The sequence below is a fragment of the Oryx dammah genome, unplaced genomic scaffold, assembly GCF_014754425.2.
Source record: "Oryx dammah isolate SB20612 unplaced genomic scaffold, SCBI_Odam_1.1 HiC_scaffold_14, whole genome shotgun sequence".
NCBI classification, from domain to species: domain Eukaryota; kingdom Metazoa; phylum Chordata; class Mammalia; order Artiodactyla; family Bovidae; genus Oryx; species Oryx dammah.
In genome coordinates, this window is record NW_024070198.1 from 34,432,641 (window position 1) to 34,448,210 (window position 15,570).

General features: G+C 39.0%; 1 protein-coding gene across 1 annotated transcript in view; it reads left to right on the forward strand.

The window, feature by feature from the left end:
* ATRNL1 (attractin like 1) overlaps positions 1-15,570 on the forward strand; it is a 794,298-nt gene that overhangs the window by 28,946 nt on the left and 749,782 nt on the right. The window contains exons 2-3 of the mRNA XM_040255081.1: positions 10,438-10,521; positions 11,628-11,741. Coding sequence (XP_040111015.1) covers positions 10,438-10,521; positions 11,628-11,741 — 198 coding nt within the window. The remainder of the gene's footprint in view (positions 1-10,437; positions 10,522-11,627; positions 11,742-15,570) is intronic.

The window sequence follows — 15,570 nt, forward strand, 5'->3', positions numbered from 1 at the left end:
GTAGCGTTTTCTCTTAAGTCTGTGTAATTGTGCCTCTGAAGATAAAGAGGGTGGGACAGAGTAGGTAGGTTTCATGTGCTCTTGTTGTGCAGCTGAGGTGGGGGAATATAATAGTTCTTTTGCATGACCTTTTATGGGTGGTAGATAAGGGTGATAGTGGTAACTCCTACAGTATGTGTTTGGAAATATATTTTAAGCTAAGGGGATGAAATTTCTGAACATAGCACAGGACTGGGTTAGTTTGAGAGGGTGGGTGATAGAGAAATAGAGAGGTTTTGGGGAAGGAAGTCCCCAGTAGCAGTAGATTTCCTCATATGCAGTTTGGGAGGGGTATTCCTAACTAGGAAGATAGATGGCATGCATGCTTAGTTGCTAAGTCATGTCCAACTCTTTGCAGAAGATAGATTATACTGTAGATAATAGTGGCAAAGGACTGTTGCTGAAGCTGAAGCTCCAATACTTTGGCCACCTGACTTGAAGAGCTGACTCATTGGAAAAGACCCTGGTGCTAGGGAGGATTGAAGGTAAAAGGAGAAGAGGGCCACAGAGGATGAGATGGTTAGATAGCGTCACTGACTCAACGGACATGAATTTGAGCAAACTCGGAGATAGTGGAGAACCGAGGAGCCTGGGATGCTATAGTCCGTGGGGTTGCAAAGAGTCGGACGTGGCTTAACGACTGTATAGCAACAACAACAACAGCAGTTGCAAAGTTGCCTTTTCTTAAATTTCCAGGTTTCTTTTCTTACTATTAATAAAAGAGCTGCACATTTCTTGACTATTAAGGTATTTTTTGAATATGTTATACTCCTCTTCTTCCATTAGAGAAAAAATGGAAAAAGTGGCTGTGTAGGGTCATGGAACAAATTAGGATTCCTTTAAAATGGACTCTCTGAGGCTCTAAACTGTTATTGAACAGGTGTAATTTATGTCTGATAATTTGTATCATTAGGTTCAGCCCCAATTTGGGATTTTTGCATTTTAAATTGTAGCAATATTTTGATTTTAGGGGTTTGTTACACTATCAGAAACTAGGGAGAAGGATTTCTTAATGGACCCCACTGATGGATCTGAGCCTTGTTTAAATCCAGAGGAAACTTTTATAGAGAATTTCCTCTTTTATTCACTTGATTTTTGAGAGAATGGAAATAATATATGACTTTGAAGTTGTGATAGTAAAATTTCAAAATATTTATCAATATTCTCTATTTGTCAAGACATCATTTTCCTGTTTCCATCTTTCATCAGCTGTTTGTCTTGATTTCCTTTAGCATTTTTGAGTATATTTAGAATACTTGATTTAAAGTGTTTGTCTAACAAATACAATTTCTGTGTGTGCTCAAGGACAGTATCTATTAATTTCTCCTGTGAATGGCTAAACTTTCATGTCTTTTTATAATAAATACTTTGTGATTTATGTTGAGACTGGGTATTGGATTATTTTAACATGATAACTCTAGAAATTGAGTTCTTCCCCCGTTCAGGGTTTGTTTGATGTGGTTGTAGATGTATATTTGTGTAGATGTGTATTTTTTTAATGTGGTTGTAGAAGTGTATTTGTTCAATGACTTTTCTAAACTGTTTTTTGTAATGACTGTATTCTTCGTTGTGTGCGGTTTCTGAAGTCTCTGTTCCTTAGTGTATGGTAAGCTAGTGTTTTGTCATAGATTTCCTCAAGTGTGTGGCATCAAGAAAAAATAAAGAACTCTCTTACTGTGTGCAGATGAACTCTGTTTGGACACTCCTGCAGTGCTTGGCAAGTGATTTATGACTCTGCCTTAGCCTTCACTTCCTTCTTGCTCTGAATCTAAAAATCAGCCAGAGGTGGAAGTGTAGAGTCTCTTCAGGTCTTTCTGAGCTTGCAGTGTTAAGAAAAATCTCCCTGAGCATGCATGTGGCTTCCCAAATTCCCAAGTCAAAATAATTGATTTTGAAATTTTTAATATATATGTTTAGAGCTATAAATTTCTTTCTGAACAGTGCTTGAGCTTCATCTTATAAATTTTGATATGATGTGGTTTTAGTATTAACAATTAAATTTTTTGTTTTGTAATTGTCCTTGAGACTTACTAGTCTGTTTAACTGCCAAACATTTGGGGATTTTAAATTTATTTATTTTTGGTCACTATATATATATATATATATATATAGGGCTGCCAGTAATTACATGGCTTTTGAATGCATGGTTCCTATAGCCAGCTGTCATTGATTTAATCATTTCTGCTGTTACTTGTCGTGACTTAAGAACAAGTATAGGCATGCTGCTGCTGCTGCTGCTGCTAAGTCGCTTCAGTTGTGTCCGACTCTGTGCAACCCCATAGATGGCAGCCCACCAGGCTCTGCCATCCTTGGGATTCTCCAGGCAAGAACACTGGAGTGGGTTGCCATTTCCTTCTCCAATGCATGAAAGTGAAAATGAAGTCGCTCAGTCGTGTCTGACTCTTCACGACCCCGTGGGCTGTAGCCCATCAGGCTCCTCCGCCCATGGGATTTTCCAGGCAAGAGTACTGGAGTGGGTTGCCATTGCCTTCTCCGAAGTATAGGCATACCTCAGAGATATTGTGGGCTCTGTTCCAGACCACCGCAATAAAGCCAATATTGCAGTAAAGCAAGTCACATGAATTTTCTGGTTTCTAAAACCAAAATTGAGCGCATGCAGTATATTTGGGGGAGAAGGCAATTGCAACCCACTCCAGTACTCTTGCCTGGAAAACCCCAAGGATGAAGGAGCCTGGTAGGCTGCAGTCCATGGGGTAGCTAGGAGGTGGATATGACTGAGCGACTTCACTTTCACTTTTCAGTTTCATGCATTGGAGAAGGAAATGACAACCCACTCCAGTGTTCTTGCCTGGAGAATCCCAGGGACGGGGGAGCCTGGTGGGCTGCTGTCTCCGGGGTCGCACAGAGTTGGACACGACTGAAGCGACTTAGCAGCAGCAGCAGCAGCAGCAGCAGCAGTGTATTTGGGAGATTTAGGGACACTGACAAAAGTAAAGCGAGACAAGAGAGGAAGCTAGTAAAAAAGGAATATTAGCAAGTCAGGTGCCACATTGGGTGGCTGGAGCAAATCCCACAAGGAAGTGCACTTCATTATTATCCCAGCAAAGAGGTAAGAAGGCCTGGAGTTTTTCCAGGTCATTCATTGGCCAAGGCCCACTCTGGGAGGATGGTGATTCACAGGCACTTTCAGCCACCACAGGCACAGGAAGAGTGGGTTTTAGTAGATAGAGGGAGCCCTTCAATATAGATGCAGGTGCTGGCCTGGAAAAGATAGACTGGAGTGTATGGAAATGATAAGAGAATATGGTTAATGCTGACTCTGTTGGCTACTATGTAAGATATGTCTATTTTCAGCTATGTAAGATAATTTCAGATTCCTTTGTAAACTTATTGTACTGATTTATGCTGTGAGAATTCTTTATATCCACATCCTTGCCAGTATTAGGTATTATTAATCTTTCTAATTGTAGCCATCCTGTTGGGTGCATAGTGGTATGCTGTTGTGATTTAAATTTGCATATCCTTTATTATTGTTGGTTGGTTTGGGTCCCGATGGCTCAGTGGGTAAAGAACCCGCCTGCCATGCCAGAGACAGAGGAAATGTGGGTTCCATCCCTGGGTCAGGAAGATCCCCTGGAGGAGGAAATGGCAACCCACTCCAGTATGCTTGCCTGGGAAATCCCCTGGACAGAGGCGCCTGGAGGGCTTCAGTCCATAGGTTGCAAAGAGTCAGACAAGACTGAGCGACTAACACTAACTAACTTGGGTCCAATCAGGAAAGAATCACAGAGTAATTTTAGTAGGAAAAGCTTAATGTAAAGGCTTATAGACTATAACATGGATTGGAGCAATGAGAAATTGGCTGCTGTTGTTGTTCAGTGACTTAGTTGTGTCTGATTCTTTGCGATCCCATGGACTGCAGCACACCAGGCTTCTCTGTCCTTCTATCTCTTGGAGTTTGTTCAAACTTATGTCCATTGAGTTGATGATGCCATCCAACCATCTCATCCTCTGTCATCCCCTTCTCCTCTTGCCCTCAATCTTTCCCAGCATCAGGGTCTTTTCCAAGAAATAGAGAGAACTCTGCAGGATATGGAAATAGTAGATACAAGGATCAGTGCCTACCACGTTATGTCTGAGATAGAGCATATAAGTGAGAGTCCCTGGAACCTGGCCTGAGATCCAGACCTTGTTGGGAGAGCAAACTTGGCTTATTGTTTGGCAAAAAAGTCACTGGAAAGCTCTACCTGTGAAATGTGCTTGACATTTGCCCTTTGTAACTTGCTGTGGTTACTTACAGGATGCTGGGGAAAACTGTTCACGGAGTGGTGTCTCCCTGGAGGTACTCCTCTGCAGAACTACCTGAGGGGAAGTGCTGGGGGTGGCTGTTGGTGGCTGGGTGCTGGGGGCCATCAGGCACTGTAGGAGCGCAGTGCTGCAGAAGCCAGCACGGTGCAGGGGCTTGTTGAGTGCGTACATTGGAGCCAAGGAGGCAGCTCTCTTTCCTCCTACAGTCTCCAGTGTGCTCTGTTAAGAAAGCCTGCTGGCTTCGTATCCTGCCATCTGGAAAAAAAAATTGTTCAAAGGGCCTATATCCATTTTCACAGAGTAGGCAAAATTTTGAAGTGGGAGTCGATGGATAACTGATACAGTCTGCCCTTTAATTAGTCAGCTTCTTCTGTATGCATCCTTCTAAACACATATGAGCTCCCCAACAACCAACAAAGCTGTGTTTCTACCTAAGAATATACACTTTTTCTAAGTGAAGAAATTCTCATCTTTTGTCCAAAACAAAGAAAGAGTTTCCAGAGTCATTGTATCCATCACTGGTTATATTACTTGCTCTTCATATTCAGTCATAGGCACACATTAACTAAAGTCTAATGGCAGAAACTAAAGTCTATGGCAGAAAGTGAAGAGGAACTAAAAAGCCTCTTGATGAAAGTGAAAGTGCAGAGTGAAAAAGTTGGCTCAAAGCTCAACATTCAGAAAACGAAGATCATGGCATCTGGTCCCATCACTTCATGGGATATAGATGGAGAAACAGTGGAAACCATGTCAGACTTTATTTTGGGGGGCTCCAAAATCACTGCAGATGGTGATTGCAGCCAGGAAATTAAAAGACGCTTACTCCTTGGAAGAAAAGTTATGACCAACCTAGACAACATTATATTAAAAAGCAGAGACATTACTTTGCTGACTAAGGTCCGTCTAGTCAAGGCTATGGTTTTTCCTGTGGTGATGTATGGATGTGAGAATTGTACTGTGAAGAAGGCTGAGCGCCAAAGAATTGATGCTTTTGAACTGTGGTGTTGGAGAAGACTCTTGAGAGTCCCTTGGACTGCAAGGAGATCCAACCAGTCCATTCTAAAGGAGATCAGCCCTGGGATTTCTTTGGAAGGAAAGGTGCTAAAGCTGAAACTCCAGTACTTTGGCCACCTCATGCGAAGAGTTGACTCATTGGAAAAGACTCTGATGCTGGGAGGGATTGGGGGCAGGAGGAGAAGGGACGACAGAGGATAAGATGGCTGGATGGCATCACTGACTCGATGGACGTGCGTCTGAGTGAACTCTGGGAGTTGGTGATTTACAGGGAGGCCTGGCGTGCTGCGATTCATGGGGTTGCAAAGAATCAGACACGACTGAGCGACTGAACTGAACTGAAATTGTAAAGTTAACTGACGACAACTTGTAAATAAAAATGTGGAGGAGAGAGAAGATGTGGGTGTGTGTGTATCAAATAGACACTTCAAAGCTGTTAGGATACTTATTTAATGTGTTCAATTCAGTTCCGTCACTTAGTCATGTCTGACTCTTTGCAACCCCATGGACTGCAGCACGCCAGGCTTCCCTGTCCATCACCAACTCCTGGAGCTTGGTCAAACTTATGTCCATAGAGTCACTGATGCCATCCAACCTTCTCATTCTCTGTCGTCCCCTTCTCCTCCTTCCTTCAATCTTTCCCAGCATCAGGGTCTTTTCCAAGGAGTCAGTTCTTCACATCAGGTGGCCAAAGTATTGGAGGGAGTTTCAGCTTCAGCATCAGTCCTTCCAGTGAATATTCAGGACTGATTTCCTTTAGGATGGAAACCTTTAGGATCGAACCTTTAGGATGGGTCCATCTCTTTGCAGTCCAAGGGACTCTCAAGAGTCTTCTCTAACATCACAGTTTAAAAGCATCAATTCTTAGGCACTCAGCTTTCTTTATGGTCCAACTCTCACATCCATATATGACCACTGGAAAAACCATAGCTTTGACTATATGGACCTTTGTTGGCAAAGTAATGTCTCTGCTTTTTAATATGCGGTCTAGGTTGGTCATAGCTTTTCTTCCAAGGAGCAAGCACCTTTTAATTTCATGGCTGCAGTTACCATCTGCAGTGATTTTGGAGCCCAGAAAAATAAAGTCTGTCACTGTTTCCATTATTTCCCCATCTATTTGCCATGAAGTGATGGGACCAGATGTCATGATCTTAGTTTTCTGAATGTTGAATTTTAAGCCAACTTTTTCACTCTCCTCTTTCACTTTCATCAAGAAGATGTTTAGTTCTTCTTTGCTTTCTGCCATAAGGGTGGTGTCATCTGCATATCTGAGGTTATTGATATTTCTCCCAGCAGTCTTGATTCCAGCTTGTGCTTCATCCAGTCCAGCATTTCTCATGATGTACTCTGCATATGATTTAAATAAGCAGGGTGACAATATACAGCCTTGACATACTCTTTTCCCAATTTGGAACCAGTCTGTTCCATGTCCAGTTTTAACTGTTGCTTCTTTATATGCATACAGATTTCTCAGGACGCAGGTCAGGTGATCTGATATTCCCATCTCTTCAAGAGTTTTCCACAGTTTGTTGTGATCCACATAGTCAAAGACTTTGCTGCAGTCAAAAAAGCAGAAGTAGATGTTTTTCTGGAACTCTCTTGCTTTTTCTGTGATCCAACAGATGTTGGCAATTTGATTTCTGGTTCCTCTGCCTTTTTAAAATCCAGCTTGAACATCTGGAAGTTCATAATTCATGTACTGTTGAAGCCTACCTTGGAGAATTTTGAGCATTACTTTGGTAGTGTGTGAGATGAGTGCCATTGTGCAGTAGTTTGAGCATTCTTTGGCATTTCCTTTCTTTCGAGTTGGAATGAAAACTGACCTTTTCTAGTCCTGTGGCCACTGCTGAGTTTTCCAAATTTGCTGGCCTGGTGAGTGCAGCACTTTCACAGCATCATCTTTTAGGATTTGAAATAGCTCAACTGGAATTCCATCACCTCCACTAGCTTTGTTCGTAGTGCTGCTTCCTAAGGCCCACTTGACTTCCCATTCCAGGATGTCTGGCTCTAGGTGAGTGATCACACCTTCATGGTTATCTGGGTTTAATGTGTTATTTAATGTGTTAAAAGACCATAATTGATGTATATAATTTTGTTCTTCCAGTCCCCATTCTATATTTCTCCTGCCCTTAGCTAGGATTTCATCTTCTTGGAGTTTTGCTTGTTGGAGTGACTCACACTCAGTGGGTTGAAGCCTCAATCATCTTGCTGTGGTCTGGATATTTTCTTATGGACTTGTCTTCTAGATTGCTTATCTTATTTTAGCTGTGTTTAATATATTTAATGCAATGAACATGAACTTGGGCAAACTCCGGGAGATGGTGAGGGACAGGAAGGAAGGCCTGGCGTGCCAGAGTCCATGGGGTCACAAAGAGTCGGACATGACTGGACGACTGAACAACAACAATTACAGCAACAACATCAACAATGTGTTGTTAAAACTGTCCATCAAATTCTTAATTTTGATTAATATAGCTTTCATAATTAGAATTTACATTATTTTTCAAACATACTGTTACTTTTTATGGCTTCAATTAACTGCCAAAATTTTAAATCTTGTCTGTTGTCTTTTTGAACTTAACAAATCATGTTTATTACGTAGGGCACATCTGATAATCTCCACATATTGGGAATTCTTCAGATCTGTTTCTGAAGCTATTGTGTTGGTTGTTATTTTGTTGTCTTCTATCTCCATATACCCGATTATCTTTGATTATAGTAGACATCTTATTTGAAAAATTACTGCTAGGAGTAAGTTGAGGACTGGGATCATGTTATCTTTTTATAGAGAACGTGTTTTGTATCTTCTGTTAGGAGACTTGGCCTAATACAGTATGGCCTATAGCCCACCAGGCTCCTCTGTCCACAGGCTTTTCCAGGCAAGAATACTGGAATGGGTTGCCATTTCCTTCTCCAAATAGTAGTTCTAGTCTCTCCTTAAGCCAGTGGTAGGTCTCAGAGTTTTCTGCCATCCCGGTGAATTGTAGCTGGGTTGCAATCCATGCAGATTTCGTTTCTGGTACATCTTCACCCTACTAGCAAATCATCATGTCATAGATCAGAGTGCCACGTTGTTTATTTGAGCCCCTACTTCTGTAGGTTATTGCCTCCAACTTTTGTCCCCCTCCCTCCTTGAGGCTGCTAAAAGCACTCTCTGCCTTTTGGCAGTCTCTAATAAATAGATGAAATTCTCCATAACAAAAGTCACTCTGGATGCCCAGTTCTTAAAGAATTTGCAACTTCTGGATCTTGGCTTTGTAGATCTTACCATTCTGTTTCTTATAAGATTAAAAAATTTTTCTTTTAGCTTTTTCAGTTATCTTCAGTGGAAGTTTGAAGAATTACTTCATCTGGAGCTATTATTGGAAGTGACAAATCAGGACAAGTTATTTAACCTGTTATTAAAAATGTACTTCAGTTTTCTTATCTGTAGTATGGGATTAATAATGTTTACTGTCTCGTGGGGTTTTTGAGATTTTTAAGTGAGGTAACATTGTGTGCTTCAGAGAAGGCAATGGCATCCCTCTCTAGTACTCTTGCCTGGAAAATCCCACAGACAGAGAAGCCTGGTGGGCTACAGTCCATGGGGTCACAAAGAGTTGGACACAGCTGAGCGACTTCACTTTCGCTCTTCACTTTCATGCATTGGAGAAGGAAATGGCAGCCCACTCCAGTGTTCTTGCCTGGAGAATCCCAGGGGCGGGGGAGCCTGGTGGGCTGCCGTCTATGGGGTCGCACAGAGTCGGACACGACTGAAGCACCTTAGCAGCAGCAGAAACATTGTGTGCTTACAGTAACACCTGATACATAGGAAATTTACTGTTAGATTAATTTGAGAACACTAGAGTTTTCCAAGCATGAATTAGCCCCCTTTTTTTGCCCAAAGTAATTTTCAGGGATTCTGAAAGATTTATAAGTAACATTTATATTAATTGACCTTTATGTCAATGCTGGTTTAGGTAAATGAAGCTTTTTTCCCCCCTAATGTTTTTAATACTCACTGCTATAAGGAGAATTTAATATTGCCTTAAACTAGATAATGACCCTGATGACACATGTAACTTTGTGTACATGTATATATATGTGTGTGTGTGTATCTATATGTGAATGTATAAAGACTGATAAGCCCCAAGGTGTGTTTCTGTGTATGTGTGTGTGCGAGCTAAGTCGGTTTAGTCATGTCCAACTCTTTGCCACCCTGTGGACTGTAGCCCGCCAGGCTCCTCTGTCCATGGGATTCTCAAGGCAAGAATACTAGAGTGGGTTGCCATGCCCTCCTCCAGGGGATCTTCCCTACCCAGGAATCAAATCTGCATCTCTTTTATCTCCTGCACTGGCAGGCGGGTTCTTTACCGCTAGTGCCACATGGGAAGCCTGTGTGTGTATGTATGCCTATATAAATATATAAAGGCTAAATGGAAAGATACCTTAATTATTTAAGACATTGTCTTTTCTTGATAAAATAAATGGGCTAGAGCTAAGAACAACATGAAGTAGAATTGGGTTATTCTTTAAATATGTTAAAAGTCTGAAAATCTGAAGCTTTTCTAATTATCTTTTTCTTTTTTTGTGTTTAAAATAGAGGATAATTAAAAAACCCTTGATTTACCCTATTTTTAAAATTAAATTCTTGGACTAGATATAAAGTAGGCAAAAGAAAATGATAATAAAAACAGGTAGCTGAATTCGGTAAAGTCTGGTGATAGCTACTTTGCAGTCCTGCTCCATGAAAAACAAATAGAGCTAACAGTGTAACCTCCCTGCAAAGTGCTAGGTACATATACTATTTTTCTGCTCCATAGATCTGCATCTTTCAAAGTGCATTTGATCTTTCTTTTGCCTCCGTCTAGTTTTTGTGCAGAGGAAGTGTTACTGAATTCATTTTGCATCAGCATGGAACCCATCTGTATAATGTTCAGTGTTTCAATGTGTTTCTCCAGTTTGTAAAATGAAACAATCATATAAAAACTTAAGGAAATTAAAAAAACAAGGTTTTTTTTGAGATTTAGAGAGATAAATGGTAATTTGAAAATTTTCTTAAGTTGTAAACAAATTCTCCTTTTTGGAAGCTTGGATTAGTGTCTTTAAATGTATTTTTGTGATTTTGTTTTCTAGGTTAACAGAACCTTCTGGATATTTAACAGATGGTCCAATTAACTATAAATATAAAACTAAATGTACATGGCTAATTGAAGGCTAGTAAGTATACAATTTGGGTTAAATTAATTTATTCTGCAATGATAAATGCTTACCAATATAAAACATTATAAAGGTATAACAGCTTCAAAGTTACATATTCTGTTGCTTATTGTTGGAAAATATTATTCATTATATTTTAAAATGGGATTTATAAATTTTAGATATCATGTTTAATATAAATTACAATACCCTTGTGACAGTAGTTTAATTTTTGCATATATTTTATTTTTAAGTTCTGTCACTGTGGCATTAAATAAAGTATGCATTTTTGGCTTATTTTAAATAGCTTGTTATAGAATTTGAAGACTCCATAAAAAGTATAAAAATATTCCATGCTGAATTGTGCCATTTGTTCATACTGTTCATCATTTTAGTTCTAAGGGTGTTAAAAAAAGAACATTTTGTAAAAGAGTTAATTGTCCTTTTAGAGGCATTTTTCAATAATTAGGGTTGTGACTGAATTTATCTATTTAAACATATGAATGAATCATAGATGAATTGATATTAATTATTTTTTAACTGTTTTATGATTTTTAAAGAGTCTGGAAAGCTGAGTAGTTATTGTTGTTGTTGTAGTTACTTTAAAAGCTTTTTTAAAACTTTAGAGTTATTAATTCCCTGTGTACCTATGGTCTCCTTTATTTGTTAACAAATGGCAGTGTATCATACTGAGATGTTTTGATTAAATTTGAAGACCTTATTAGTACCTGTAGTTAAAGGTTGATAGAAATATGAATAGTCTTGAGTGCTGAATTTAAAAATCAACTTTATTTAAGTACAGTTTGCATATATATTAAGTGTACATGTCAATAAAGTTTCAATGAAGTTTACAGTTTATGTATCTCTACCTTAATTAAGACATAGAACATTTCCTGTTGATTAAATTTTTAGAAAAGGATGATGCATATCTATGGCTGGTTAGTAGATTTTGAAGTTGTATGTCTTTTTACAATTTGCATATGACTGCTTATCAATCTTTTATACTGATGACTTAGGGCTTTATAGCTAAATTTCTGTAAATAGAGTTTTAATAAAATATTATAAGATTTCTTCAGACATGCTTTACATATTACATATTAATTTTAAAATATTTTAATTTTTTTCAGTCCAAATGCAGTGTTAAGATTAAGATTCAATCATTTTGCTACAGAATGTAGCTGGGATCATATGTATGTTTATGATGGAGATTCAATATATGCACCTTTAATAGCTGTACTTAGGTGAGTAGTTTTGTTTAATTGGTGAACTTATAGTCAGTTGTAGAAAAGTAACTGTATAGTTTATTAATTTTAAATATATACTTATCTGTACTTCAAAAATAAATTTAGCATAGATATTGACTAAATTTCAAAGCTGGTATAAGACTGTTGATATTATGCCAACTTAGGTGTATGTATAATAATGTAAACATTGATATAACAAAGATAAATAAGTACTGTCTCAGAAATATAGATTTATTTATAAGTATCCTTTATTCTTGCCATACATAGTTCATATTTTTAAAATGAATTGTATATGTTTTCAAAACTGCCTATATGGATAGGTTAACATGAGTTCTAACTGACAAAGAAATTAATAGACATGTTTTTTTTTTTTAAGAAAATGAAAATTTATTTTTTCTGGCTTTATTGAGATATAATTGACATATTGTGTTTAAATTTTATAACATGATCATATGTGTCTATATATGAACACACAGGTATAGAGTGTGTGTGTTCAGTTGCTCCATCTTGCCTTTTTGTGACCCCGTGGCTCCTCTGTCCATGGAATTTTCCAGGCAAGAATACTGGAATGAGTTGCCATTTCCTTCTCTGGGAATAGACATATATTTTATAGTTGTTTTTAATTTTAGAGAAATTTTAAATTTTAAATTCTATAAAAAAGATTAAGTTATATTTTATGTAGTGGTTTAACAAAGGTGTTTATATTAGTTCTCACAGTTTGGAAATTTTGGTTGCTTCAAAATATATTATTGTTAGTCAGATAGTCAGACTTAATTTAAAAAATTTTAAAATCACAGCATTTTCAGGATCAATTTAAAAATCTTTTTTATGTGTGTATGTACAGTATTATGAAATGTTTTATGAACAGAAGAAAATATGTTAGAAAAAATTTTGAACCTATAGTATTATAGTATAGGTTTTGTGTACAATTTAACTAGCATGATTGTTGAGTTATTTGTTACACTGTTCCTTACTTCTGTTGTTTACACAGTCTCTCTCTTTTTTAAAAAATAATTTTATTTATTTATTCTTTTGTCTGTGCTGGGTCTTCCTTGCTGTAGAAGCTGCTCTCTAGGTGTGTGCATAGGCTTCTCACTGTGGTGCCTTCTCATGTTGCAGAGCAGGGGCTCTTGGGTGTGCAGGCTTCAGTGGCTGCAGCTCAGGGGCTCAGTACTTCCGGTTCCTGGGCTCTCAAGCACAGACTCAGTAGCTGTGGCACCTGGGCTTAGTTGCCCCAGGGCATGTGGGATCTTCCCAGACCAGGCATTGAACCCAAGTCTCCTGCATTGGCAGGCAGATTCTTTACCCCTGAGCCACTAAGGATGCCCTACCCCAGTATCTTTTATATGTTCTGTCTTTGTTAAAAATTTATATATGGGTAAAACATTACTGTCCCTTTAACTTTTTATTTTACTTTTCTTTTTACTATTGATGTTGTTGCTATCCTGTTTTAACAGGAATGTAAATTATTATTTTTTTGGACAAACAATTGTGTTTTGGAATGACTGTTTTAAAGTGACTCCTTCGGACCTTAGACACTTACTCTGTGACATTGTGATTGCTCAAGATACTTTTAGAACTTAATTATTGAGTTGTTTGAAAGTTATATAAAGGGTATTCTTGAGTAACCCTTCATCTAAGAATAGTAGCTGGAAAATGGAGCAGAGCTTTGTGAATTATTACATTGCAATAGTTAGATAAGATCCTAGGTTCATACATTTGTCGCAATTTTGATATAACTTTCATTCCTCTAGCTTTGTCTACATTTAGATGACCATCATTTAGATGTGTGCCTTTTTATTTGTGTTTCTAGTAGTTGTGATGACTTTCTGTTAATTAACAATGATTCATTAACATTCTTACCAACCATTTCTTTGATACTAAAGGAAACTTTTGTTAGATAATTAGCAGGATGGGATTTAGCATGACCGTGAAGGTGGAACCAGTGACTTCATTAGCAAGTGTTTCTGTTAGCTATCCTGAGGGAGATAGAAAGTTCATGTTTATTAAATATCCACTTGATTCTCAGCACTGTACCAGGCAGTTTAAATGTCATCATGTCCTCATAAGGACACTGTAGAAGTGCTGTTAGCTCCCATTTATCGTTGAGAGAATTGAGCCCCAAAGAAATCAAGTCTGACTGCTAATAGATGGTAGAGCCAGGATTAGGACTTCTAGTCTCCTAACTTAAAGCTTATACTGTTTGTACTTACTTTACTAAGAATGAGTTGTATGAGTATTTATTGTTCAATAAACGTTTGATAACCTGCCCAGTTCCAGAGACTACCATAAGCCTGGAGGATGCAGTAAGGAGTGAGGTACAGGTTACTGCAGATACCAGCTACCTGAAGCTGGGTTAGACTTCATAGGTTAAGTGCACAGCCCTTCCCAAAACTGCCCTCACTTCAGACACCAGCTGCAAGTTCAGGGGTACCCAGGCCACCTGCACTTCTGGACCAGCTGGTTGCAAGTTGAGAGGTGCCATAACCCTCTCAGGTTCAGTCATTAACTAGATAACTCACAGAACTCAGGAAAGCACTGTACTTATGATTATAGTTTTATTCTAAATTATAAATATCAGGACCAGTCAAATGAGACACATAGGGTGAGATCTGGGAGCATCACAAAGCTTCTGTGTCCTTATGTGTGCTTGCTCATTCAGTTGTGTCTGACTCTTTGCGACCCCATGGGTTGTAGCCTACCAGGCTTCTCTGTCCATGGGATTATCCAGGCAAGATCACTGGAATGGGTTGCCATTTCCTCCTCCAGGGGATCTTCTCAACTCAGGGATTGAACTCCTACATTGCAGAGAATTCTTTCTATCTGAACGGCCAGAGAAGCCCAAGAATACTGGAGTTAGGTAGCCTGTACCTTCTTCAGGGGAACTTTCTGACCCAGGAATCTAACTGGAGTCTCCTGCATTGCAGGTGGATTCTTTACCAGCTGAGCTACCAGGGAAGCACTCTGTGTCCTTAGGGCAGATGTTACCCTCCCAAAGTATCAGTGTGTCTTAGGATGCTCTCCTGAGTTTTAGGTGTATCGAGTTAATTGGGAATTGCATTTCTTATGATTGATTGAATCATTGGCCACATGGTCAAACTCAGTCTCCAGCCCTGTTCTGACTCTGGAAGTCAGGTGAATTTCTTGTGGCTTAGAACTCCAGGACTTGAATCAGTCACTTGGTTGGTCTTTCTGGCGTGGGCAGCTCCCATCCTGAGTTACCTCTAGCATAAACTGTGAGCCCACAGTAAATAATAGAGACATTCTTGTCGGCTGGGAAATGCCAAGGTTTTGGAAGCTGCATCACCACACAGTTGATGTGCCCTGTGAGTGACATGTAAACAGACTTTTTACACGTAACAAGTGTTATAATCAGATTATGAAAAGAGTGCTGTATAATTTCAGAAGTAGCTAATTTTTCATGGTGTCTTTCATTGTCAGTAGAAGAATGAAGACAAAGTGTGGGGATTAGATAGGACATCCTAGATGGAGAAAAACACAGTTCTGTTCAGTCCTGTTGCTCAGTCGTGTCCAGCTCTTTGTGACCCCATGAACTGCAGCATGCCAGACTTCCCTGTCCATCACCAACTCCTGGAGCTTATTCAAACTCATGTGCATTGAGTTGGTGAGGCCATCCAACCATCTCATCCTATGTGGTCCCCTTCTCCACCTGCCTTTAATCTTTCCCAGCATCAAGGTCTTTTCAAATGAGTCAGTTCTTTGCATCAGGTGGCCAAAGTATTGCAGTTTCAGCTTCAGTATCAGTTCTTCCAATGAACACCCAGGACTGATCTCCTTTAGGATGGACTGGTTGGATCTCCTTGCA